Source organism: Agelaius tricolor, unplaced genomic scaffold, assembly GCF_023055355.1.
Source record: "Agelaius tricolor isolate 1412-34295 unplaced genomic scaffold, bAgeTri1.0.p SCAF_12, whole genome shotgun sequence".
Lineage (NCBI taxonomy): Eukaryota > Metazoa > Chordata > Aves > Passeriformes > Icteridae > Agelaius > Agelaius tricolor.
The window spans coordinates 26370454-26396840 of record NW_027269272.1 but is presented as its reverse complement, the minus strand read 5'-3'; the positions used below and the strand labels follow the sequence as shown (position 1 = coordinate 26396840).

Below are 26387 nucleotides of genomic sequence, written 5' to 3'. Positions count from 1 at the left end.
TTGAAGTATTGGGAGATTAAACATACATGGCACAGTTGCCTAGAATCAAAGGAGCTAGCTTAAAGGGGGCAGATTATATTTGATTGGGACTCTTAAGACGATTTCACGTAGAATATGTGTGAAAAAAAGATGTACTAATTGCTAAGACCTAGATACTGGTATGCTTATTATAAAGGAAAATGTACTGAATGGTCCTGTGCAGGAAAGATTCTTGCAACAGGTACCCAGTATGTGGTGTGGTAACGAGTCAAGGAGATTGGGAGGATATTATATAAAGAGGTCTTCCAAAAACTAAAAGAAGAGTAAAAAGAGACTAGGCTGAATATTAAAGTTGGAATATATCTGCATTTTATATATATATATCCCATTGTAAGGGATAATGAATTTGTATTCACCCATGCTTTCATAGGGACTATGTTGTCTTTAGGATCTTCCAATATTCACAAAGTCAGTGCAGGTCAGCAACAGTGAGTAGTGCCTTGCCAGCAGCCAACAACTTGTTCTCTTAAATTGTGACTTAAGGGCAGCCAGGGAATATTCAGCAGAGAAAGATCATGGAAGGTACAACCCACGGGCAAGTAGCTCCGTGTCTCATTATCATTCTCTTTTTACTTTGCAGCGTGAATGCATATCCATCCACGTTGGCCAGGCTGGTGTTCAGATTGGCAATGCATGTTGGGAATTGTATTGTCTTGAACATGGGATCCAGCCTGATGGTCAAGTGCCTAGTGATAATACTATGGGACGTGGAGATGATTCATTTAACACTTTCTTCAGTGAGACAGGAGCTGGTAAACATGTTCCGAGAGCAGTGTTTGTAGACCTAGAACCAACCGTAGTTGGTATGTACCCAACATTAAAGATCTTAAGTGAAAAAGTGAGGATCCTTTATGGATTCCCTACTGTCTTTTTTTTTGTTTGTTTAGAACACTATAGATTTTAAAATGTGTGTCTGGATGCTGTTTTGACATTTGTGGTTATTGTTATTGGAAAGAAATTAAATAATCGTCTACCAGTAACAATATCTGGTGAACTTTTTTTTTATCTGGATCATCTTTCCAGACTGCTGCACTGCATACAGAGTTTTGCTTGAGTGCTATCCAGTATTGTGTCTGTACCTGTAATGTAGTTTTCTGAGTGATCTCTGTGTTCCTTGAGTACAAATACTGCTTTGTGTATGCCTGATGTTTACCCTGAAACAAAGGGGCAAAAGTTGAGCCAATTTCTTAGGCTAGTCAGACACGCTGTGTGTAGTCAGAAATGCTGTCTACACTCTTTTGACACGTGTGCTTTGTGTGTAGTCACTAGGCAGCACACACAGAACTGAACAGATCAAATTTATGATGTGGTATTTTGGGTTTTTTTGTAGATGAAGTGCGTACAGGCACGTATAGGCAGTTATTCCATCCTGAGCAACTCATTACTGGGAAAGAAGATGCAGCCAATAATTATGCCAGAGGCCATTATACCATTGGAAAAGAGATTGTTGATTTAGTGCTAGACCGCATTCGCAAACTGGTAAGGATTCATGCTGCAAATTAGTATTTAAAGTAATTGATACAGTTCTAGAGAAAGCTATATTGATGGTTTGCTGGTTTTTTGTTAACAATTTTGTGCATAGTTAATTTTTCAAAACAAAATAAACCTTTTATTGCCTGGTGTGCCCCATCCGCCTTTAAAATAAAAACTCAATCAGTTAAACCAGAACCTTTCAAGAACACTGTTTTTTAAATAATAACAATGTAAAACCAGCAAACTTATGACAGAAATGCTTTTGAATGATTATTTTAATATTGATTTCTCCAAAACCATCAATAACTTTTTTTCTCCCATTTTTTTCCACCTCGTTATAGGCTGACCTCTGTACAGGGCTGCAAGGCTTCCTTATCTTTCATAGTTTTGGTGGAGGCACTGGTTCAGGGTTTGCATCACTGCTCATGGAAAGGCTATCTGTTGACTATGGCAAGAAATCTAAACTGGAGTTTGCAATTTATCCAGCACCACAAGTTTCCACTGCTGTAGTGGAACCCTACAACTCAATTCTAACTACCCACACAACATTAGAGCATTCAGACTGTGCCTTTATGGTAGATAATGAAGCCATTTATGATATATGTCGTCGTAACCTGGACATTGGCCGTCCTACTTACACCAATTTAAACCGATTAATTGGGCAGATTGTTTCATCCATCACAGCTTCACTACGTTTTGATGGAGCCCTCAATGTAGATCTGACAGAATTTCAAACTAACCTGGTTCCATACCCACGAATCCATTTCCCCTTGGTAACATATGCCCCTATCATCTCCGCTGAAAAAGCGTATCATGAGCAGTTATCTGTGGCTGAAATTACCCATGCTTGCTTTGAACCAGCCAACCAGATGGTCAAATGTGACCCTCGCCATGGCAAGTACATGGCCTGCTGCATGTTATACAGAGGCGATGTTGTGCCCAAAGATGTCAATGCAGCCATTGCCACTATCAAGACTAAACGTACCATTCAGTTTGTGGACTGGTGTCCAACTGGATTCAAGGTATGTAGCCTATTAAGTACATGATAACTAAGTGATTAAGAATTGTGTAGTCTTCAGAGATGTCAGTTGTGCTACAATGTTGTAATGTCCCTGTTAAATATTTTGATAAAGTACAAAATTAAGCTTTTTTATTTACTTGTAATCATGGTGATTTTTGTTAACAGAAATGAGTCTTTAAGCCTTGGCATTTCTAAAGAAAGTTCTCATTTGTTTTCTTGAAGGTGGGCATTAACTACCAGCCTCCAACTGTGGTGCCAGGTGCTGATCTTGCCAAGGTGCAGCGGGCTGTGTGTATGCTGAGTAACACAACTGCTATTGCAGAAGCATGGGCTCGGCTCGACCACAAATTTGATCTCATGTATACTAAGCGTGCCTTTGTGCATTGGTATGTTGGGGAGGGGATGGAGGAAGGAGAATTTTCTGAAGCCCGGGAAGACCTGGCTGCCCTTGAAAAGGATTATGAAGAAGTTGGCCTAGACTCAGTAGAAGCAGAGGCTGAAGAAGGAGACGAATATTGAGAAAACTAAAGCCTGGAAAAATCTGTTCACCAAAACAAAAAAAAATCGCAGAACCCTGTTTGTTTTCAAATGTGCTTCCAAATAAAGTTCCAAAGATTATACTGCTGCTTTTTTTTCTTCTTCACTATTAATGTGCATATTCATGAAGGAAGGACAATTTGAGATTGCAGGTTTTGGTAGTGGATCTTACCTGCTTTAAAAGTACATAGTAATTTTTAGCTTCCTAGATTAGCATAGTAAAAAAAAAAAATCTCATATTCTTTACTAGTATGGTGACATGAATAGAGCTTTAGAGACATATGGAAGCAGCTCTATCATAGGACATTTGGCTGCAAAAAGTGCTGACCCAGCCGGTTATGGCATGGTGCTAACAACACCAAGGTTGTGGTTTCAGTCCTCGTGTAGACCATTTAGCTAAGAGTGATCCTTGTGGAAATATTCTGTGAAATAACTAGGCTTTTGTTTGGGGAGGGGTTTGTTGGCTATTAAGAAAGAATTGGTGTATTTACGAAAAAAGCCTGCTTTTGACGCTGGGAGACTGGAAGAACCCAGGTTTCAGTAGCCTAATGCATTAGGTACGCTCCTGCTGGCAGTAGCAGCTCCAAGCCGTGCCCAAGTGAAAGCTGCTCTGCACACAAACCATCGACCAAACACCCGTCAGCAAGTTCTTCCATTCATGAGCCACCGTTCCCAGTCCTCCGTCTCACGCTCCTCATGGATCACTCTCAGTTTCTCTTTCCACTCGACAGCTCCACCAGTGTAAGGCGCTGCTCTGCCATGACGGAGGATTCCCGGGGGTGCTCACCCAGCAGCTGAGTCACGCCAAGGCCATACGGAACCTCGTACGAGAGTACCTGTGCCGAGGCAGCCACACCGCCGCCCGAGCCCGCCCCGCACAGCGCCGCGCGGAGGCGGGTGGGTGTGCCCACCGCGGAAGTGCTGGGCGCCGCCCCGGCAGGCTGCGGGTGCCCTCTCCGCTGCCGCGCCGGAACTTTTCGGGACCATGGTGCAGCTTTACAATCTTCACCCGTTCGGGTCGCAGCGAGTAGTGCCTTGCAAGCAAGAACCGGCGCACTTCTGCTGCGGCCAAGACGTGCTGTTCGTGGCCAGCACGGCGGCCAGCTGCAGGGTGGACGTGTTCACCGTGCGCGAACAGGGCCGCTGCGAGGCCCTGGGCTCCTTCGCCACACTGGGTCCGGTGCTGCGCATGGCGCACAGCTCGGCAGGTCAGTCCCGGCCATCGCTGGGTCCGTGAGTGCTCGGCCAGGGAGACCGGCACGCGTGAGGTCTGAGTGCGTGGAGCGGCCCTGGGGCTCCGCCGGGTGGGGATGGAGGGCCAGCGGGGCCGGGGGCTGCGGGAGGCGGGCGGCGAACATAGCCGCTCGGGCTCTGCCGCGGAAATAGTGCCTGGCCCTCCCACCCGCGTCTCCCTCAGGCTCTTTCTCAGGGTACTTCCGAGCCGGAGGTGGGGCGCACCTGCTGGAGCGGGCTGGCCTGCGGGCCGGGCAGGGAAGCGCAGGCCGGTCTCAGCGCCGGCAGCGCTGGGGCCTGCAGGGAGGGTGGGATCCGCACCTCCCTTCATCGTCTGCCTCCGCCTCGGTTGCGGTCTGTGCACCTGCCCCTGCTTGCTTTTTTCTTTTTTTCTTTTTTTTTTTTTTTTCTTTTTTTTCTTTTTTTTTTTTTTTTTTGCCGGGGGGGAATACTTGATTTTTTTTTGGCGGGGGGGTTGTTTATTTGTTTTTTTGTTGTTGTTTGTTTCGGGTTTTTTTCTTGTATTTTGTTTTTAGAGCACGGAGTGGGGTGGTCGTTCCAGCCCATTCCACAACTTTTCATGAATCTATTGGTCCATTGCTTTCCATGGTCTGTAGAGAACAAAATATTTCCTCATTAGTGGATATCAGAAGGCGGGGAGGTGGGGGGAACCTTGTGTGCAATCACAACTTACACAGAGGATTCACACAGGAGTTACTCTGAACCTACATCTGTAAGTCTTTGCTTTTAGTAATGTGTGAAGTGTGTGCCCCCTAGCAAAGAAACCTGCACTTTGTATTCAGTTAGAGGAAAACTGGTGAAAACTGTTTCTGGAATTTTTTGTAAGAGTTGAGACTTGAAGATGTTTTTTGTAGCATACTACAGCAGATAACGAGCTCAGAAACTGTAATCTATTTTTAAATGATTATCAGTATGACTGCTTTCTTTTAAGGAGACTATCTAGTGACAATTGAAGAAAAAAGCAAAGCAACTTTCCTAAGAGCATATATGAACTGGAGATGCATGTCTGCAGGGAGTTCTCGTGTGTGTGTCCGGATGGTTGGTCACAAGATGGAAGAGTCATACAGTGAAGCCTTAAAAGAACAAATGTCAGTTGTTGAAATGCCACTTTCAGATCCTCCACTGTGCATTTCATGTTGTCCTGTGAATGGAGATCTACTTGTGGGCTGCAAGAATAAACTTGTCATATTCTGTTTGAAATACCGTGTCATAAACCAGAATTTGACTGTGTTAGATTTTGAACGCTCCTTAATTTTGCACATTGATAACCTCATTCCTGCTGAAGTTGCATTTTGTGCCAGACATATAGCCATAACAACAGAGCTGGATGTTCTAATCCTGAAACTGGAACTGGTCCAGCAAAGTGCAGACAGGACAGAGCAGTATGCTCAGGGAGTCAGTGCACCAGAGAAGGCTGTGGATGGAGGTAGGTGCTGAAATAAATTTTTAAATTTTTTTAATCTCCAAGAATCTGCTAATTCATTCCCGTTGTTCTGAAATTGTCTCGAACAAGGTCTTTGCCCTTCAGAAAATATTTCCAGATTGTCCTATCACTGACTATCAGCTGAATATTCTAGAGCATGAAAAGTTGTAGCAACCTGTAGTTGGAGGTAACATTTCAGACAAATATGCTATTATTCTCCACCTTTAGAAGATAGTACAGCCTCTGCAGACGCAGAATTAGGTCCCTGTTTTAGGATGCCACAATGGGCCAAGTTAAAGTAGTAATAGTTCAGTGCGCTGTGTTCAGAAAAATTTTTCTATCAGTGTCACTGCCTAAGTAACTGGCTTACACAATGAAGAATGTTTCTGTTGTGATATCTGTATACTTTTTTAACTGTTAGGATCAGAACCTGCCATAATCAAGCAAATTCTCCTTTTTCAGTCCCTTATCTTATTCAGGAGCTTGTCTTAGAATTATAGAAATCCCAGAAACAGAGGTACTCAGGAGGTTTCATTCCTGTATATTGCAGGATATTGATCCATATGTAATCAACTATCAATTCCCACTTTTCCAAAGATATATGTATCCGATCAACACCAACAAACCTTAGGAAGGTCCTTTCTTTATAATTGGAGAAACTTAAAAGGAGGGTCATTTAGAAATGGAAACTGTACCTAGAAAACATTTATAGGTAAATAAGACTTTTCAGATAGGGACAATATAAATGCAGTGTTCTTCACTGAGTGAAGATGGGTCTTTTCTCAGATAATGGTGTGGTCCCCCTGTTGTTTTTTTTAATTACTAAAAACCACATAGAAAAGTTCTAGTTACTTTCTGAGTGTTACTAGGATTTGCTTTCCAGGACTTAAGTGAGCAAAAGATAACACAGCTTCCTGTGATAGCTGCATTTGCCTTCTCAAAATCTCTTCAGCCAAAAGTGAGCATTTTTTGATGACCAGTCATTTGTGGCACCAGTTGCCGTTGACTCACCTTCTAGTGAGCAGTTTACCTGTTAGGGTTTTTTTCCCCAGAAATCTTGACTCTTAAGTATTCAGACTGTTAAGGCTTAAATAGGAATTGTTCCCATCTTCTAGTATGGCTGTTTTCAGAATCTTGTGGTTTGAGGAAGCCAATGCTAGCAGGGTAGCTGTAATTGGAGTATTTAATCAATATTGTCATACTATTTTCTTACTGCTGTGGTTGGAGTGGTTTGAACAATTAAGATAGCATTTTCATTGCTCAGGTGTGAAAGATGAAAGTCCTTCAACACATCCTTTACAGCTTGAATTAGATGAGTTCATCATATGTCAGAAGCCAGTGGAACTGCTTGGGGAAGAAAGTAAGCTATGTGAGATACCTGTCACACTGGAATCTACAGAGTTACCTACAGAAGACACAAAGCACTTCCAAGTGCAGTATCTGCTTTTCAGGTATTACAGATATATTTTCCCTTTTATGGGTTAATTTACTACAAAAAAGCAAACTGCATTGTGTGTTTTGTCTTTTTGAAAGGAAACCCCTGATGTTTTGACTTCTGGGGTTTTTGTAAGGTTTGGTGTTTCTTTTGAACTGAGGAAATCATGGGATACCAAGGAGAGTCCATTTTTTAGTATGGAATATTTCAGTCAGAAGGGATCTGCAGCAATCATCTAGTGCAATTGCCTGACTACTTCAGGGGGGAGCCACTCTTAAAGTATATTGTTTATATTGTTAAGGGCACAGTCCAAACGCCTCTTAAACGGTGACAGGTCTAAGGCATCAACCATCTCTCTAGGAAGCCTGTCCAGTGTTTCACCATTCTTGGTAAGAAAATGGTTCCTCACATCAAGTGTAACCCTCCCCTGGCACACCTTTGAGCCTTTCCCAGGATCCCATGGAGAACAGTTTTCCACCTGTGTCTCCAGGTCCCCTCCTCAGGAAGCTGATTTAGTCTTCCTTTTTCACCAAAATGTCTGTCAAAAGCTAAGGAAGAATTGATGCCAGGGTCCAACAGTGAATTCCAAAGCAAAGCAGGGAAAAGGATGACACATAGTAGGAAAAAAATAGTGTTGGACATGGCATGGTCTTCCATATAGCTCAGTGGACTAAAAAGAAAGATGAAAAAAAAGATTAAATTGAGGTCAAAATCAGTTGTGGGATTTCTTCAGTGATGTCAAACTTTGACATGCATCTTGCAGACAACCAAAGAGAGAGGATTTAGGTTGCAGGAACTCTATTAATAGAGTTCCATCTAACTGTACCATGTGCTTCTTTGCATTGCTATTAATGGCATTGGTAGTAGGAGTGTGCATTGTTGTTGAGTGTTAAAACATGAGCTTTCCTTCTTTTACCCAGTGCTGTTTACTTGTCCAAAGTATATAATCATAATTTTTCACTGCAGTCCCATGATTTTTTGGACTGTTTTCCTAGACGTTTTGCACCTGGCCAGTCACCTTTTGGGTTTTGTGAAGAGACGAAGTTGCACTCTGTTCAACTGCTTCCTGTATACCAGACAGGTAAATGGATATGCATGAATACACCATGGACTGTATCACAGGAGGCTTGTGAAAGGAAAGAGCTTCATTGTGTATCCTCTTTCATACACTGTCTATGATTTGTTTTTAAATTGAGATCTTTTCTCCCTTTTCAATGATTTAAACTGAGCTTCTGTTAACAAAAAAATATTTTAATTCCCCCAAGTTCTACATAAAACTTGAACTAAAATACCAATTCAACGCGCTGTGTGACTAAATCAGCTTTTATTGGTTCTTTACCAATAAATTTTGTGTTGCAAACCAGTTACTCTTTACATTGCATTAATAAAATTCTCCTTTGTATTTACTACAAGATACTACACTGCACTCAGCCAGCTGAGGAAATCAGAGTAGTAAACATTAATAATCACTAAGATACTGGTTACCTTTCTGAAGGGCCTTAATTAAAATTGGAAGGGATGAATGCAGATTTTAGGGGTTCACTAGCTCAAGCCCCAAAAGATCCATGGAAGAACTTAATGCTGTATGTTAGCATTCAGATTTTGTAGAATCATAGAATGTCCTGAGTTGGAAGGGACTCACAAGGATCATCGAATCCAACTCCTGGGCCTGTGCAGGAGAACCCTAAGAATCCCACCAAGTGCCTGAGAACATTTTCCAAATGCTCCTTGAGCCTCTGGCAGGCTTGGGCCATGACCACTGCCCTGGGGAGCCTGTTTCAGTGCCTGACAACCTTCTGGGAGAAGAGCCTTTTCCTAATGGCCAACCTAAACCCCCCCGACATAGCTTCATTCCCTCAGGAACTGCATGTAGAATGCTCTTAGATCTCTCCTCCGTCTCCTCCAGGCTGAACAAACCAAGTGTCAGCCACTCCTCCTATGGCCTCCCTTCCAGACTCTTCACCGTCCTTTTAGCCCTCCCTTAGTCTCTTGTCTAATAGGTTTATATCCTTCTTGTATTATAGTGCCCCAAACTGCCCCCTGGACTGAAGCTAATGCTGCCCCAGTGCAGGGCAGAGCAGGACAATCCCATCCCTGCCCCCCCAGCAATGCTGTGCCTGATGCATCCCAGGATACGGTTGGCCCTTGACTTTTACTAACTCCTCACTCAGTTTGAGATGGTTTACTGTCTGCTAAGTAGCAATGCCTCATTTAACTTGCAGCTGACTGAAAAGAATAAGCTACTTGCCATTTAACTCCAGCTGTCTTATGCTCTTGTGTGATTTACAGGCTTTGTTAAGAGGGTCTCTAGAATATGATCACAGCTGTTACCTGCTAAAGTGGCATCCTATAAATTCTGCGATTTCCAGCCTTTTGTTCCCTTAAGTAATACCTACTTTTTTGTAAGCTGCAGCTCTGGATGAGCATTCATTCCAACTCAAAAGCAATTGTCTAAGATCAAGCTTTCAGTCCATGGATGCTTAGTTCTGGTGAATTTAGGACTCTCTAATGCTGTTACATCTACAGAATTTCTTCTCTAGGTGCTACATTCATATTTTTGTGAAAATGCTTCCAAATGAGGTTACATGCCATACAATTTTTTGACATATGCACTGAGCTTCATATAAAACTTCTTTTTACTAGCTACTAAGAAAACTAGTCTGCAACTTGGGCAGGTTTGATTCTGTCCTTTAGGCATCAGGCTTGGAATGGAATTGCTGGGTTTTTATTTATGAAGCACATAAAATGCCTTTCTTATTGTTATCTTTAGGAATTCCTGCAACAGCCTATGAGGAAACTGAGAGCAAGAGAAAACTTCTGAGTCTCTTCTGCTTTTTCTCTTTACCTCATGTTGGATATCTCTACTCTCTTGGGAAATTAGTAGAACTAATTTCTACCTACCAATATTCAGAAAAGTCAGAGCAGGCAGTCCTCACTCCACAGTTCCTACACGTCATTACAAGGTACTATGCTTATGGTTTTACTGATAGTATTACTATGTTTCTCTGTGCTGCTGTCCTTTCAAAATTTTTTTCCCCTCTGATGCGTCCTTCGTAGCCTCCTGGAAATCTCTGGGCAGGCTCATGTATTCAACATACCCTCCTGCTTGGGCTTTTAAGCCCATTTCTTCAAAGGAAAAAGAGCTGATTAACTGTAGTCTTGGCTACATGACTTTTGCAAATCTTAATTTCTTTTCTTCATTGTTGTGTTTTCCTCTTTTCCTCTAGTCAGAACCTGCAGTGCTTCACAGTGCGATGCAGTGCAGCAGCAGCTCGTAGTGAGGATCCATATATTGACACGACTGTGAAGGTACACCTCTCATTACCTCACTAATAGAATGGGAGTAGTTAGAATGGGAGTAGTGGTATGGCACTTAGTTGACCTAAGGTTTAAAATCCTGTTCGTTTCTGGTGGCTGAACCAATAAAATAACATCCAAAATGAATGGCATGTTGTATTTTGGTGGTCTACAGATGTCTCAAAATCTGTTGTTGCCATGTAAAATTTTAGACCATTATAGAATGTTTTCAAAAACATGAAAAGCAATAAAATCACGTATTTTTAAAACTAAATTCCATGCTTTTCTGTATAAAATTGAACAAAGGGTGCAGAGTTTTCTTTTATTGTATGATGTTTCTCTCTCTTAGGTGTCCTTGAAAAAACAGTTTTTCTAAGAGGCATGTAGGCAATCAAACAAGTCTGCTACCAGATACTTAGGGCATGTTTTTTAGAAGGAGGGCTTTTGATCCTTGGAGGTCTTAACTTTTCCCCTTCCTTAAATTGCTTATCAGTAAAAATCTATTGAATGTAAAAATTGTGATATACATGAATAAAAAGTAGTAGGAAAGATAGACGGAGGTATATTCTAAGGTAGCATTTAAGGATTTCTTCTGAGCATGTAGATAGCAGATATAAAGAAACCATAGGACATTAAAAATTTTATAAACTTTTCAAGAGCCAAACATGTATTCTCTGCTCTGGATAGGTAATACCAGCACGTGACACAATCTCTCCTGTCCATTCTCTAGTCTCAGCTTTCTACATTTTTACTGTGCGTTATATTGACATCCATCATAGCTCCTCCAGTCAGTCAACAGGCTGCCTCCTGTGTCTGTAGGAGTTTTGGAGAGGTGTGAAGGCTGCAGTCCTACACAGATTTACATGCTGCAGCTTGCCATCCACAGTGTGTCCACCCACTCTGGCATGGATCCATCCATGGGCTACAGTCCCTTCAGGGACATCCCTGTGCTGGTGTGAGTCCTTCATGGGCCAGTTCCCTCATGGGTATCCCTGCCCCAGTGTGGAGTTTGAAGTGTTATGGCGGTTATTTTTATTATTTGCCATTACTATTTTTCCTGCTGTTTTTTTAAACCAGGTTTAGAGCTGCCTCTTTCTGGGTCTCACGAGCCCAGGGCAGTCTGGAGCCTCCAGACCACCACTGTAGGCCTCCACCTCTTACAAGAAATTGAGGTTTCTTCAAAAAGCAGGTTACTCATGTAACACTGTGTTGTTTTGTTTCACTGTATATGTTAATTTGTAAGTGTACTATTTTATCTTTTTAAAGCTGTAAATTCAGAATATTTCTGTGCAAATGAGGCTGCATTTTTCAATTTTAAGTCCAGTATAGATGATAGCATATGTTTTACGTGAAAAGTGCATATAGAACAAATTGGGAAAATAATACTGGCTATGTAAGGTAACAATAGGCAAACAAATATAATACTTCTATCTGTACTTGCTTTTTATAAGCAACTCAAATCAAGACTTTTATAATCAGCGGCCAAAATCAAACTAATCAGGATAAAGTTTTCTGTGTTAGGCATCTATTTCAGGTTCAATTATTTTGAGAAACATAGCTGAAACTGTGCAGTTGCTTTGAAGAGTGAAATTTTTTTTTTTCCACTCATTAAATAATTCTTGTCAGGCCTTTATGAGTATTTGAGTATTTTTATTCTTGCTTATATGATGCACTCAAAGTTAGGAAAGCCACTGGATGCTTTTAATGTCAGATCATTGTACAAAGGTTACTTTTTTTTTTTTCTGATTTATTTAAAAACTCAATGTGCATACCAAGTGGAATTACAAAACAGTCACTTTCCTTTATAGGCTTGTCCACCTGTCACACTGGATGTCTGTACATTAAGAATGCAACTTTTTATAGGACCAAGAGCTATCTGTCATTTCAAAAACCATATAATTCTTTTGACTAAGGCAGACACAGAAGATATTACTGAAAGAAGAAAGCCTACAAGAAGGATGCTGTAAGGATTTGTGTCTTTTAGGGAGCTGGTACTTACAGCTCTGTGTACAGTGTTGAACTTGTGGATATTGCAATTTAAGAGAGGCTCTTCTGTTGAAAAACTCTTGAGAAATAGTTACCTTCTAAGTGACTGAGAAGAGCAATCAAGCTTTTATTTTTTTCAATTCTGTTGTATTTACTGACATAGAAGAAATGAGCATAAAGTCACAAATGCCTGAAATCAACAAAATGTTAAAATAGCATTAGTAAGAATTTATCATGAGAATTTACAAAGTATTTATCTTGAGAAAAAATGTAGAGTACCAAAAATATGTAGTGCCATAGCTACAGGTCACAAAATATGTCACAGCACAAAATTAAATGTCTTATCTTGGCCTAAGGGTTCTTGCCAAGAAAGTTGTGAACATCACTGTAGTTATCAATGACAAAAGTTGGTCAGACTTTGCCCCAAGTTACAGTTGTAGCATGTGTGTAGCCAGAGGTATATCTGACTTTTTACAAATTTCCAAGGAAACTGCTATTCCCTTTCCATTTTTGAAGGCTTTTCATAAAACAGCTAAGGAGCTATTCTAAGCAGTTATTCAGAAACCACATTTATTAAAGTTGGTTTAAGGTAATTAACGAGAGTGGGACAGCTTTAGTTGATTGAGGAGTTAGTTGACCCATATTTCATAAAGTCTAGAGCAGACATTATTCAGAAGAAGATAAGGAGAAGCCTGTCAGGAAAAATGACTATTCCAAATACTGTAGTTTTCTTGTATAAAGCACATTTTCTGCCAGTTGCATTGTTTCAAATATTCAAATATTCTATCAAATTGACATTTGAAGAAGATACACTTTTTGCCTTCTGTAAAAAATGTAATGGACAAATACTAAGCTACGTAGCACAGTCATTTGAAAATAGGATGTAAAAACCTTCTCGTCTGTACAGTTAAAATAAAATTTAAAAACAGAACAAAAAGAGTCTGTTTTCTTACAGTTTTTTTAACCTTAGGGCTTTATAGACCAAGCCAAAGTTTTAGAATAAAAGTATTCTGATACCTCTTTATGCCATGTGTTGGCAAACACTTTGATAGAGCTGCAGGGGCAACCATGCACTCCTAAGTCCTTACAGGAGATTAAACAGCTAATTTAAATTACTTAACTGTTCAAGGTGTGGTTGGATAAGGCTCTGGGTAGTCTGACCTGTTCAGTGGGTGGCATCCCATGCATGTGATGGGAGGGTTAGAACTAGATGATCTTTAAGGTCCAAGCCAAGCCATTTGATGATTCTATGATTCCTGATACTCCCTGGTGTTAAGCACAGGAGAAGAGGTAGTGGACAGTTCTGATGATGACTCTTATGTGTGAACATGCCTATCCCTGTTCTGTTATTAGCCAGTATGACTTAAATTCACAGCTTAACTCTCCAGCACTTACTGGTCTGCAGACATACCTATTTATGCATTTGAATTACAAAATGAGTGGGGGTTTTTTGGTTGCATGGCGTTTATTTCAACACTGACCACTCAACTTTTTTCTCTAGTTCCAGAAAGGCTGACTGCATCAAATCCAGAACAAATTCTGAGTCAGAGCCGGGTTGGAATTTATATATTATAAACACTGTTTCAACAATTCAGCTTTACAGAGAAATGGTATTGCTCAACTCCTGCTTTTGTTATTTGCTAACTGAAAATAAGTACTACTAGTTAATCTCTGATACATGTCATTGCTGAATATGGTGTAATATATTTCTTGTGAATAGCCCATAGTCCTATTTCAGACAGATGCTGTCCTCATTAAAATTGTTCCTGTATATTTTTACTTTTGTCAGCAGCCTAAGTATATGCTGTGTCTGTTCTAGGTAGAATATAGTAGAACTTACGAAAATGTTAAAACTGAGAGCTGCATCCATCTTTTAAGTGAGGCTCACTTACTGGTCAGAGCAGCTATAATGGACCCTCATTTCCTTAAATCAGATGAGAAGGAAGATCTTCTAAGAGCATTCAGAGAAAGTTGTGCCTTCTTAGGAGACTGCTACAGCAGGTATGTTTTAGATGTCAAAGTGGCATAGGCATGTGTTTCCAGTGGTGTAACCTTAAAATGAAAATCCACAATTCTTTGCTATTTTACATTAAGATCGCATATGTCATACAGACCTTTCTGTTTTACAAAACCAGCTTAATCTAGTCTTCTCTTCTGGTTGTCTTTATTGTCATTAAACAGAATTATTCAGAATTATATTGAATTCAACAGAATTATGTTGAATATGAACAATATGTGCAGATAACTGATGTGCCTGTGACTTTGTTTGATGTACTTTTAGTTCTTACAAAGAGTGATGGCAAAAGCATTGCCCTTAGTTGTTTTGTTATTTTTTTCCTTCCTCTCTATTTCCTTCAGGTTTGACACAAAGGATTACCACCTTGCTTTGCCATACTACAGAATGTCAGGTTTATCCATGACTGAAGTTTTAAAGAGACTAGTTTCAGAAGGTGATGAAATACAGACATACGAGAGAGGATTTATATTTTACTTAACTCATTCTCTTAATGAAGACTCAAATGAAGAATTAAGTAAGGTAGAAATAAGTTGGTTTATTTGTACTCTGCTAATGCAATTCTGATTTTAAGAATTGTGTATCAAATATTAATCACCTTCCCTTTGAAAATGATGAGCTGCTTTTCTAGTTTTACAGTTATTCTTTTTCACATTATTTTTATTTTCCCACTGTTGTTGAATAGCAAGCAGTACCTGTGATGCTTTGGACTGCATTCAAGCAATGCCTTACATGTTTGGCTATCATGATGCATGTTGCTATGATCTGGTTCCCACTTGCACAGAGATACTTCTGTTTTAGGAAAGCCCTGCCTCAAATTTCTGTCATCTTCCATTTCTGTAACAAAACAACCTGTTTCTTTGATCATTGCTAAATTGTACCAATTGCTAAAAACAATTCATTTTGGTGGTAGATATTCTCCTAGCATGCCAGAATATGAGTTGAATCACTACCAGTTAGAAATCCTTTACTTTTACCAGTAGGGAGGAGAGAGGCAGGAAAGGTGCTGTGATTTGATAGCTAAGCTGAACTTGTCTGTTTTTAAAAAAAACAAACAAACCTGTCGCAAAAAACAAAACAACAGAACTGCAGTACTTTCAAATGCCATAGAAAAATGAACATCTGAAAAGGTCTGAACTGTCAAATGGCTTTTATTTCAATAGGAATCAGGAAATAAAGTTCTCCAGATACTCTATCTTGCGGACCCTGTGCAGCTTCCTGATATCCTTTGCAGTCCCAGCATGAGAAACATATGTCCTTTGACAGCTGTGAAGTATCTTCAGAAAACAGAAAAGATGATGCCATCAGTGGTCCTGACACTTACTAAGGCTTTCTTTGCTCTGAAAATGGGAGACCTGGCAATGTATGAACATGAAATGCACTCCTATAAGGAGGTAAAGTATGCCAAGAGCATGAGCTGTTCATGCTTTACAAAGTCCAGGGCAATAGTTTGACTTGTAGTTGCATTTTACAGTAAAAGAAGCTTCCAGTCACTCCTCTTTCTCCTGATAGGCTGTGTAGACTCCACTGAATGTCTGCAGTAACAGTAGAATGGAGGGCTGACATACACTGGGAGTGTACAGTTTGCCCTACAGGTAGGGTAGTCTTGTCTTGGCGAAAACTTACAAAATAAGCAAGTTTTGAAGCTCTTTATTATGATCAATTAAATGTTGTTTTACTGGGATGTAACCAACTCTGCCAGTGCTCTTCAGCTGCATGGGAGGATTGTATAGAAGCATTTCTACACCTCTCCACCTGAAATTAATATGTGATATGCCCATCAAAACACCTGTATACAAACAGCCATTATAAAATTTTTCTTGAACAGAGTATATGTTCATTGTGCTTACAAACTGAAGTTTCTGTATACAGTTTCACATCTTATGTGGAATCAAAGCACTTAACTCTTATTAAGACCAGATCAGAACCTACTTCAGAGCTATGAAAGTAAGAATTCCTCATCACTGGGGGCAGAAATGTTAGTGGAGCTGTCTCTGCCACAGATACTCACATTGTGTGAGACCAGTCTGTAAATTACTTCTTGTTGAGTTTGATCAAGACTGTGGAATATTAAAAGGTAGTAGAGGCTTTTTCTTATAGTGGAATATTGGGAGTCTAAACACTTTTGAAATAAATGGATAGCTGTTTCAAAGTTAGATATCATGCTTTGGTGGAAAAAGTCCTGCAGAGTTTTTAAAGTTAGCTGGTTTTGAGTTGCAGGGTCGGAACCGTGGGGAGCTGTTTCAAAAATTATATTCAGCACCACCTGCTTTTGCAGCACGATCAAGTGAAATTGCCATGTTGTGAGCACACACACTGCATGGATGTTATTTTGAGAATAAGGTGGCTTAGGCTTGAGTCTTTTTGGTTGGATTTTCTTTCTTTCTAATCTGATCTGTTAAATATGTTCTATTGCTCTTCACCTTTAAAAAAGCATTTTATTTCAAAGTAGGAAAAAACACTTTCAGAAAGCTAATCTTAATATTTCTTCTAGGTCTGCCTTATATGTCTTGTTTAATTTAATTTACTTAGGCATTATTTTGCCACTGCCTTTAAAATGGGAATAATATGTTATATTCACCTTCATAAGCACTCACATAACTCAAAATAGCTTCTTGTTACACAAAGTGAAGCACATTTTGATCATTGTTTCAGCGGTATTTTCAAAATAAAAATCACACTTCTGCGAAGTAGACTCTTGAAAAGTCAGCCAGTGATTTTTCAAACCACCCTGTATATCAAATATCTTCGATTACTTAGTGAAATCCATTTTATGTGCTCACTAACTCCATCTTTCAACTGAATATTACTTTCAGTGTTCAGGTACAAGGCCTGTTTTTCAGGAGTCGCTGCTCCAGAATGTAGTTTGGATCTCTGTCTCTGGAGAGCTACTCTGTGAATTGCAGAAAGGATTTGCTTTCTTCCCTGACTGCTTCCATCTAAATTTCACTGCCAGAGGAAATACTGAGTTTACTGAGTAGAATAATCTATATATTGAATTCTTTACCTGATTTGTATCTATTGATGTTTGTAGACAACACTGGCTTGCGGCTTCATTGGGCAACCACGGCTCCTGCAGCAGCGTAAGGAAGGAATTGTTACACCAACTGAGTTTGCTGTTCACCTGAAGGAGATGCAGCCTGGTTTGCTGGTGGCTGCCACTGTGGCTTTACATGAGAACAGTAAAATTGAACTAGAAGAAGCAGATACCTTTTTCAAGGTTGACCTGTGATCATGTGTTTGCTTCTATTTTTTTCATGGTGACATTGTTGTGGGAAAGAGAAGCAGCCTCAGCTGCTCCTTCACTCACATTTCAGCATTTCTTCAGAAAGAGCGAGATGACAGGTGGAGATATTCTAGTCATGATAGATGGTTACAGAGTCAGAAACCGTACCTTATGGAATGAAATACTGGTTAAGTAAAGCAAAAAAAGAAAGCAAGAAACCAACCCATTAAGTTCTTTGCTTTTACCCTGTCATTTGAATGGAAAATACCCTCATCTCAGAACCCTTTCGGTGGCTTCCTAGTAATTGAGCTTTCTAAGGCCATGGAAATGTTACAGAATTTAGATAAATTAATTCCATATTCTTCTTTTAAAGAAATCTTCAGAATTAAAACATACCTCTAAAGAATCCAACTTAAATATGTAACAGATATGTAATGTTCTGATGATCTGTATAAAACAGTGAAAGAAAAGTATGTGTCTGCAGTTTATAAGAAATACTAATAGCTTTTCTAGTGTCCCTGAAGTTTTCTTTCTCTCAACTGGGACTAGACAAATGTGAATAGCAACACTTGGGTTAAAAGATGTGTTCTTCAATGTACGTGTGTTGCAGTCTTAAGTATATCTGTTACTGTGAAAGACCTATATCAAAAAGAGCAAGTCATGAAGTTCCAATTAGAACAAGTGTTGTTGTTTAAAACCATTTGGAAACCAAGTAAGAACTCTTTTTGCTGGCACAGTGGGTCCTAAATCATCTTCCTTGTGGGTTCTACCATGATACCCAGCTGAACTACACAGCAGATGTTATAATGGACTATAGAGACTTCTTTTCAAGACACTTACTTGTCTATCGACATATGTAAAAATGCTCCTCATTAGCAGTCTGTAAATACTTGCTGACAGTTGTACTGACATTTCTGGCAGTAGAGTTAATCCTGCAGAAGAAGTCACATCTGTTGGTCAGAATTGATTACCTTAAAATCATCTAATGAACTTTTTACTTTGCATAGCAGTGTATTACATAGAATCACAGGACAAAAATGAAATCAAAATTCTGCTTCTAGTAAAAGTGAAAAACTCTTCCTCCTGTTTTTTCTAACTTTTGCTACTAATAATCACCATAGTCTAACTTGCTGTCTTCTATCATTTTTGTTCTTAGATGCTGTGTAATAGCAGTGAAAACACTATTCCCCAGCTCCTGGTGGATTTCTGGGAAGCTCTTCTTGTAGTGTCCTCTCAGAAAAAAATACTTCAGGAGCTCCTACTGAGGGTTACTTCTCAGTATGTTTGGAGAATATCAAAGAAGCAACTTCCTGAGACTAAGCCATTGAAAACAACAGAGGATCTAGTAAGTTGTAAACCACACAGAGTAAGTTTTAGGACTGCAGTGTTCCTCCACAATCTATCCAAGTACCATCCTTAATATTTTAATTCTAGATAGTTTATCTCTTAAAAGAAGCAAGACTGAAATAAAATAAGGTGATGTGCAGTTACATATTAGTATTTGGCCAGTCTTGCTCCTTGGGGACATTTGCAAATACACTTCCAACAGGAGTCAGCTCTGCATAGAAATAAGGGTTAAAACGAAACAGTGAGAATTTGTCAGGTGGGTTATTTACAATTTTACTAAGCTAACTAAATGAGGAAATCATGTGAATGATTAATTCTAAAGAATTATGAACAGGAAAGCTGAAATACAGATGTTAATAGAAGTTATAAATAAATAGAAGTGTCCAGTTTATTTGTTATTAAATTGTACAAATCAGGAAAGAAGGGGTAGGTGCTCTTCTAAATTATACTGTTTGAGATTAAAATTTTCTTTACTCAAATGAGCTTCATATGGTACTGTCACTAACAGAAATGTTTCTTTTATTGCAACTTAATTCTGTCTCATACAGATAAATTCCTGTAGTCATTTTGGGTTGATTGTTCCATGGATAGCTTCCATAATGTCAGTGGGATGTTCATCTGACAAAGATTACCATGAAGACATCTCAAGACTACAGGTATGAGACAAGTATTACATCTTACTGCTTTACATCTTAGATCCATTCTGCAAATATTCATGATTCTGTGACTGACTTTCTCCAGCAGACTCTCCTTCTTCCCCCCTAAGCTCTCCAAGTCAAAATAAAAGGTTGACTGAAATGATGCAAGAAAAAAATACTGAAGAGTTCTGTTGATAACAGTATTTACATTTGCATCTACTCTAAACTTGCTTTCCCAATTTTCAGCAATATTGATTAAAGGAAGTATTATTTCAGGATTATTCGAACAAGTAAGGGCTTTTCTTCTAAGGTTATGGTTAGCATTTTTTGCAATGTTTGTCTTAAATCCAAACAATACTTCTTGTCTTCAGTCTCTTTTATGCAGTCAGTCAATCAGTATAGCTTCAGTGCTGCCTGTTTTGGAGCCCCTGACAGAGGCTGACAGTGTTGGCCTCACTGTCCGTGTTCTCTGCAATACCCGTCTGGGCAACCACGAGGAAGCCATTGACCAGCTGCTCAGAAGGTGTCCTGATGCAGCTGTGTTCTACGCTCAGCATGAGCTGAAAGGTGACAGTCAGGTGGGCTACTTTCGATACAGTTATTCACTATCATTTGGGGTTTTTCCCAAACTGAGATGCTGTATGTACAGATGGACTCTGGATGGATCACATAGCCGAGCTTTCAGGCAAAGTAAATTGCTTAGCTTGCGTTCCACCTCTTCCTTGGCGTTTTAATTCCTTAACTCAGTCCTCAGTAATTGTAATGGAATATTTTTTTCCTCCAGTTTCTTTTGCCACGTACTCTATTCACTGAGGTAAACTTAAAGCATAGTCTTTTTAGATGGTACAGTGCCTCAGAAAAAAGAATATGTTCTTTTTCTGCTGTAAATAAAAAGCTTCTAGTTTCTCACTGACTGACTATGTTCTGAATTGTTTGTCAATGTTTATAAAGTGAAATCTTAGTAATAAGCTAACTTGACAAGAGAACATGGTCCCTTGAATAAAATTGCACTAAATATGTTCTTCCTGTGTTCTAGTGACATCTTCTGATCTTCTAGCAATCAGAATGGTACCAGTACACTAGTGGAAAGATTGTATCTTTGTGTCCCATTTTCCCATTACACCTCTGTACAGTTTTAGCGTTGGAGCAGAATTTATTCTAGTGTTCCAGGACTACGGGAAGTAGTCAATAGAAGTAATTTCCATTTCCCAGCACAGCAACTCAATTAATTGCATGGAGCTCTGCTGACCAGAGTCAGGAAGTGTGATCTCTATCAGACAGATGTACTAGAACTCTATTCAGAACCAAATTTGAGCTTTTTATTCAGATCTGGAAATTGTTTCTGTGATTGTTCCCACATTAGAATAGAATGTGAGGTTGCAGTACTGCATCTGAACACAAGTGAAAGAAAATAGTTACCAGTTTTAAAGGAGGAAAGAAATCCCTTTCCTTCTCTCCATTCTTACCTACAAAATTGTGCACAAAACCTAATTTACTACTACAGCTGTTGGAATGAGACAGATCAGGTCGGGAGACAGAGCAATGCTATTCATCACTTTCCATCAGGCTGTTTTCAGAGAAAAAATTCTCTGACTGAATTGGTATTGCTAATTAGGTGACTGTTTTTGTCCTCTAAACTTTTTTCTATAGAGATATGAGGGACACTGTATAAAGAGCAGAAAAAAGTTACACTGAAGATTGAAAAACACAACATATGCAAAATCACTGCATTTCAAAGCATTATATAAACGAATTATTGAGTTCATAATAACTGACCTGGATTTGTACACATCTGAGCTTAGTTCAGGTTATTTTTAGCAGGTCTTTCATACTCTTAATTTCAGTCTTTGTGCATTTATACATTTGCTATTGGATTTTGTGGATTAGGCTCTGTGGTGGAACAAACTGCTTCCTGAACTTTGCAAGAGAACTAGACTTACTGGAAATGACTGCCCCGTTCTTATTTCATCACTCAAAGGTAAATCAATTGGTTGTGACTCAACTCCAGAAGGCTTTGTTAATCAGCTAACATTCTTAATAACTGTCCAGGCTAAGGACTACTGAGATGATAATTTGAAAAAAAACGGGTCTTTTTCTTCAGTTAAAGCTAATGCAGTTTAGCAGCCTTTTTGCTCATTAGCACAGAGTTCTGCAATGTAGACAGTGTAGCCTCATAAAAATCAAGGCATTAATTTTGTATTGAAAACAGGTAAATTGTTGTAATCATACTCTTTCTCTATAGGTAAGGAATAGACACCATTAAAAAAACCTCCTAAACAGAACTAATTCTGATTGGTTTTTTCTAGGCTAAATGACTATATGGTTCTTAGGTAATAGGCTGTTAGTGATAACACAGGGGAGGCTTAAGTGTGTATTGATGGTTAGTTCATAGACTAAAAAAAACAGTAGGTAAGTACTAAAAGTAGAGAAGTTCACCATAGGAGTTCTGTAGTCCTATCATTACATGTTTGTAAGAAATTTATAATATTGTGTATAGCTGAGGGGCCAGTGTGATTGTTTTGACAAATCAGGAATATTAAGTAAAGCACATATACTGTTCGAAGTATGCTATTGGAATGCCTGAGAAAAACAGCATTGTGGCGTTGCATTGTGCAGCACAGTTCTTGTGAAGTCCTAAGTTTCTGGTGCCAGCAGTTTTTCTTTGGATTTATTTTCATGCAGTAACTGTGTTGTAATTGCATAAGAACATAACATTACACAGCTTGGTCTGAGAAACTTCTTTTAGAGCATCCAGTTTTACAGATAGTGTTGAGTGAGGGTACTAATAAGACTTCTAGGGCTTGCTTTGCATTTCCTGCAAAACATGTGAAATACTAGATCAGACTTCATTAGTGTTAGTGCCATGTGTAGACCCGATGTGTCTTGTTAGATAGAGGCTTGTTTTTGATTGAAGTCATAATTTCAGTTTCCTTTTTAGATGTCCCATAGTTGTGTTTGCGCACAAATGGCTATGTCTCAAATGCCATTCCAGTTGCAATATTTAAATAATTTGATTACTTTAATTAATAATTACATTGTTAATGCTTTGGGTTGTTTTTCTTTGTTCTAAACTCAAAATACCTAAACAATATTTTCTCCCCTGCTCTGAGCAGAAACTTTATCAATTGTTGCAATGGAACTGGAGCTAAGGGATTTCCTCAGTCTTCTACCAGAAGATGGAACAGCAGCATTTTTTCTGCCACATCTTCTTCACTGCAGCCAGAGGAAGCTGCTGACCTAAAACAATGACCTGTGGACCTGCTGTCCACTCAACTACAGTGTGGTGTAATAAAAAAGTAAATGAAACAACCAGTAGAACTCCTTATAAGGTACTGCGGGCCTCCCTTCACATACATCTTATGTCAACTGCTGAAGGACAGCTGTTTCCTGAGGCAAAGCATCTGTTTTGAAGCTAATTCTGGTGCCAAAGCAGCTAGGAAATACAGATTCTACAGTACAACTGAACATACAGTGTTCACTGAAAGTAAAGTAGAAAGTCAGTCTTAAATCTTTACTAGTTGGATCATGGACCTAGGGAGGAATTCAGGCTCAGGCATGTGTCAACTGTATGAGTAAAAGTGAGTACCTTACTCTTCCAAGTGGAATTGAGCCCAACTGACTTGATATTGCAACACAGAGATTTCCTTGAATTTCTTCTAGGGTTTTTGGTAAGCATCTCAGGTGCTTATGCATGTGTGTACTGATGTTTGTCTGTCTTGTGAGCAGAAAGCATCTTTCTGCTCCTTTAGAGCTGAAATTCAGTAAGCTGTCGCAATGTTTGTAATGTCGTTATGAATGTAGTTTGGAGTTTTTGACAATTACCAAAAATACAATGACTCCCATGATACCATAACCATCTAAACCATCTAAAGGCTAATTAGCTGACAGTGACTCTATAAAAATGTTTTCACTGAAGTTGCAATGTTATTTAAACCTGTAGAAGTCAGTCAGGAGAGACCATCTATATTTCAGCTAAAATACATTAACAAAAAAAAAAGATAAATCAAAAGTAGTATAACTTACTCACATAGCATTCCTGCTACAGGTAAAATGAATTATCTAATTTGCTGATAGGTATTATGCTGGTTTCAATGTAACCGTTAAAAAAGACCTAAGCAATTTAGGCTTGTTAAGGAGAAGCAATTTCATTCTTGCAGGCATAAAGCCTAGATATCTTGCTTTCCTTTCCTGTCCCATACATCTTTCCTTCTCATTTGGCACAAATCTAACATGAGGAGTTGGGTTATTGAAATGCAACCATATCTCTCTTACTGTTTTTATTTTTGAGTAGCATCAGCCATGCTCTAACACTGCTGCTTCCACCTGTCAGGAAACACTTTCTTTTTCCCTTGCCAAGAGCTGCAACAGCAAAATGATTCCACTGCAGGGTTCGTCAGAGCAAAGCTTTTCAGTACCATAGTTATTAAATTTTGGCCTTCACTGTCTGCATTTCATCAGGCTTATTTCAGCCTAATTTTGGCTTGGAATTATTTTCAGAACAAAAAAACAAGTCTTTTAAATGCACATTCTTGAGAGTTACTACTGAATAAAATTGTAAAGTAATTCAATAGAAGTAATATAACTATTTTGTTAACTGCTCAATTATACAATACTATATATCTTTTCAGAGTGAACCTATGGATAACGTGATAACCAAATTCCTGTTTTCTAAACATTTACTACAAACATACTAATAAAATGTGACAGTATGATGACTGATATCCCAAATTTTGCTTTTACTCAGGGTTATTTGCAAACTTTAAAAAAAAAGAACATTTTATTAGCTCTTCCATGTTCCTCATCTGCTAAATAACATGCATTAGCCATCACCTAGAATATGTTTCGCTTGCAAGATACTGTTTTCATTTACAGAAACATATATTTATAAGCTGTTACATCCATTCAGCTGTTTTAGTCTGTGGTTCTTTTCTTAGCCACGGCCATTATGCGAAATCTTCCAAACTGTGTAGAGATGAGTGGTCCAGAAGAATATTTTCCAAGAAATTAAGGTAGACCTTGGAGTATCACTGTGGTAAAATGCTTTCATCATTCTTGAGTGCCTGGCATGCCTTTACGCTTGAACTGATGGAATAATCTTGGGAACAGAGACTACTTGTCTAGAAGGAGAAAAATAGCTTTATTGTACATTTCATCAGAAGAATAGTCTGTGCATGCGGCCAGCAGAGTCCAAAATGAGCACAGAGGATCCAAGTACTTTCTGGACATTGTGAGTTAGATTTAAAAACAACTTTAAGATGCAATGAAGGTTACATTTTAATGCAGTCTAGATGGTTAATAATAAAAAAATCTGATGAAAGTCTGTTTTTACATGTCTTTCTGTATACCCTTAAATTAGCCTTGTTATTGTCTGGACATCTGGAATAACATACTCTGTAAATCAGTTTTAGTGTTTATAAAATTGAATTAGGTTCTGTTTCATATTCCAGTTGTTTATCAAATATAATTAGATTTTCTGTTTAACATTGCATTCTGTATTTTTTTAGTATAGCTAAAATGTAAATCACATGGTTGTATATATATACATACATCACATATTTTGAATTATTTCTACTGTTCTCTTTCTCTCAATACCTGTTATGCTCTGTCTTTTGAGTACTGAAAAATGTTGGTTTTAAAATTGAATTAACTTTTTAGAAACAATAACTTTTCTTCAAAATTCAAGTTTTTTCACTGGTGATATTGCCAGAGCAAGGTGATAGTGTCCGTAAAGCTACAACATGCCCTTGAGAAAGTAAACACTATTTTAGTTTTTCAGTACTTCAGCTGTATGGGGATGATGAATTCAGCTGTATTTATCAGTGGTGCTTGTTTTAACAAAGATTGAGATGAAGTCTGTCACTACTGGGTACAGAAATACTCTGTCTCATGAAGAATTCTTTTTAAATAAAAAAAATCTGTCATGTAGATTTCATGGATGGTAAGTTGAAGTAATAGTCAGTTATCATCATCCAGTCCTTTAACTACTTCATTTTCCTGAGCAGCACTGAAGGAAGTATGACCAGGTTGCCTGCAACATCTTGGCTCCTAGACATGGAATATTGCTGGGTGCCTGAAGTAGTTCTAAGTATGCTGGCCTGTCTGTGAGCCCCATTGTGCATCTTAAAACATAACAAACATTACTAAGCTAGGTGCCTCTTACCTTCCTTTGGGAGTACAGTGTAGGTCGCTTCCATGCCTGCGTGGATGTGGTCAGTAACATGACAGTGTAACAGCCAGGTTCCAGGGTTCTGTGGGGTCATTTCCACAGTTTGAGATGTCCCAGGGAACAGATCAAAGACATCTGCCCGGTAAACCCCTGTTTGCTTCAAGACAAAAAAAAGCAACAGTTAAACTGTGTTAAACACACGTTCTGTGTATCATTTCTACTGAAACATCACTTTGTACATCCACTTCATGCTCCAACGTTTAATAAACTAGCAACTAAGTGGAAATGGAGGAAAACTATAGGTTTTGTCTTACCACAGCCATGAAAAATTCACAACTATCTTGTTGAAATAATGTCTGAGGTTACCAGTGAGCGAATGCTACTGGCAGATATTCTCTGGCTCTTGTATGTTGATCAAATACAGGTTTGAGGCATAAAACCCTTATGGTCAAAGTACAGGCCCTGCTTAATATTGCAAGATGACTTTTCACCACAGATAACAGTCCCTGATATTTGACTTACCTCTCATTC

At 38.9% G+C, this 26387-nt stretch overlaps 3 protein-coding genes across 9 annotated transcripts in view; 2 read left to right on the top strand and 1 right to left on the bottom strand.

The window, feature by feature from the left end:
• Positions 1-628: 628 nt before the first annotated feature.
• On the top strand, positions 629-3151 carry LOC139595219 (tubulin alpha-3 chain-like). The gene is made up of 4 exons (XM_071438314.1): positions 629-842; positions 1370-1518; positions 1854-2534; positions 2756-3151. The coding sequence occupies exons 1-4, from the start codon at positions 740-742 to the stop codon at positions 3050-3052; spliced, it is 1230 nt and encodes a 409-aa protein (XP_071294415.1). The 5' UTR covers positions 629-739; the 3' UTR covers positions 3053-3151.
• Positions 3152-3829: 678 nt separating this feature from the next.
• The window catches only part of HPS3 (HPS3 biogenesis of lysosomal organelles complex 2 subunit 1), a 26393-nt gene continuing 3835 nt past the window's right edge, over positions 3830-26387 (top strand). Inside the window, exons 1-17 of one of the 6 annotated variants that reach the window (XM_071438311.1) lie at positions 3830-4278; positions 5259-5750; positions 7012-7198; positions 8178-8263; positions 9953-10145; positions 10410-10491; positions 12288-12442; positions 13967-14075; positions 14285-14466; positions 14824-15001; positions 15643-15873; positions 17514-17699; positions 18862-19050; positions 19601-19708; positions 20062-20268; positions 21578-21668; positions 22804-25171. In XM_071438311.1, coding sequence (XP_071294412.1) covers positions 4056-4278; positions 5259-5750; positions 7012-7198; positions 8178-8263; positions 9953-10145; positions 10410-10491; positions 12288-12442; positions 13967-14075; positions 14285-14466; positions 14824-15001; positions 15643-15873; positions 17514-17699; positions 18862-19050; positions 19601-19708; positions 20062-20268; positions 21578-21668; positions 22804-22931 — 3027 coding nt within the window. In that variant the 5' untranslated portion in view covers positions 3830-4055 and the 3' untranslated portion in view covers positions 22932-25171. Of the gene's footprint in view, positions 4279-4302; positions 5037-5255; positions 5751-7011; positions 7199-8177; positions 8264-9952; positions 10146-10409; positions 10492-12287; positions 12443-13966; positions 14076-14284; positions 14467-14823; positions 15002-15642; positions 15874-17513; positions 17700-18861; positions 19051-19600; positions 19709-20061; positions 20269-21577; positions 21669-22803; positions 25172-26387 lie in introns of those variants that run through there. The other 5 variants (XR_011680935.1, XR_011680934.1, XM_071438310.1 and 2 more) reach the window with 5 other exon arrangements.
• CP (ceruloplasmin) overlaps positions 24449-26387 on the bottom strand; it is a 17429-nt gene continuing 15490 nt past the window's right edge. Inside the window, exons 18-19 of one of the 2 annotated variants that reach the window (XM_071438308.1) lie at positions 25851-26013; positions 24449-24807 (exon numbers count right to left, since the gene is read on the bottom strand). In XM_071438308.1, coding sequence (XP_071294409.1) covers positions 24800-24807; positions 25851-26013 — 171 coding nt within the window. In that variant the 3' untranslated portion in view covers positions 24449-24799. Of the gene's footprint in view, positions 24808-25830; positions 26014-26387 lie in introns of those variants that run through there. The other variant, XM_071438307.1, reaches the window with a different exon arrangement.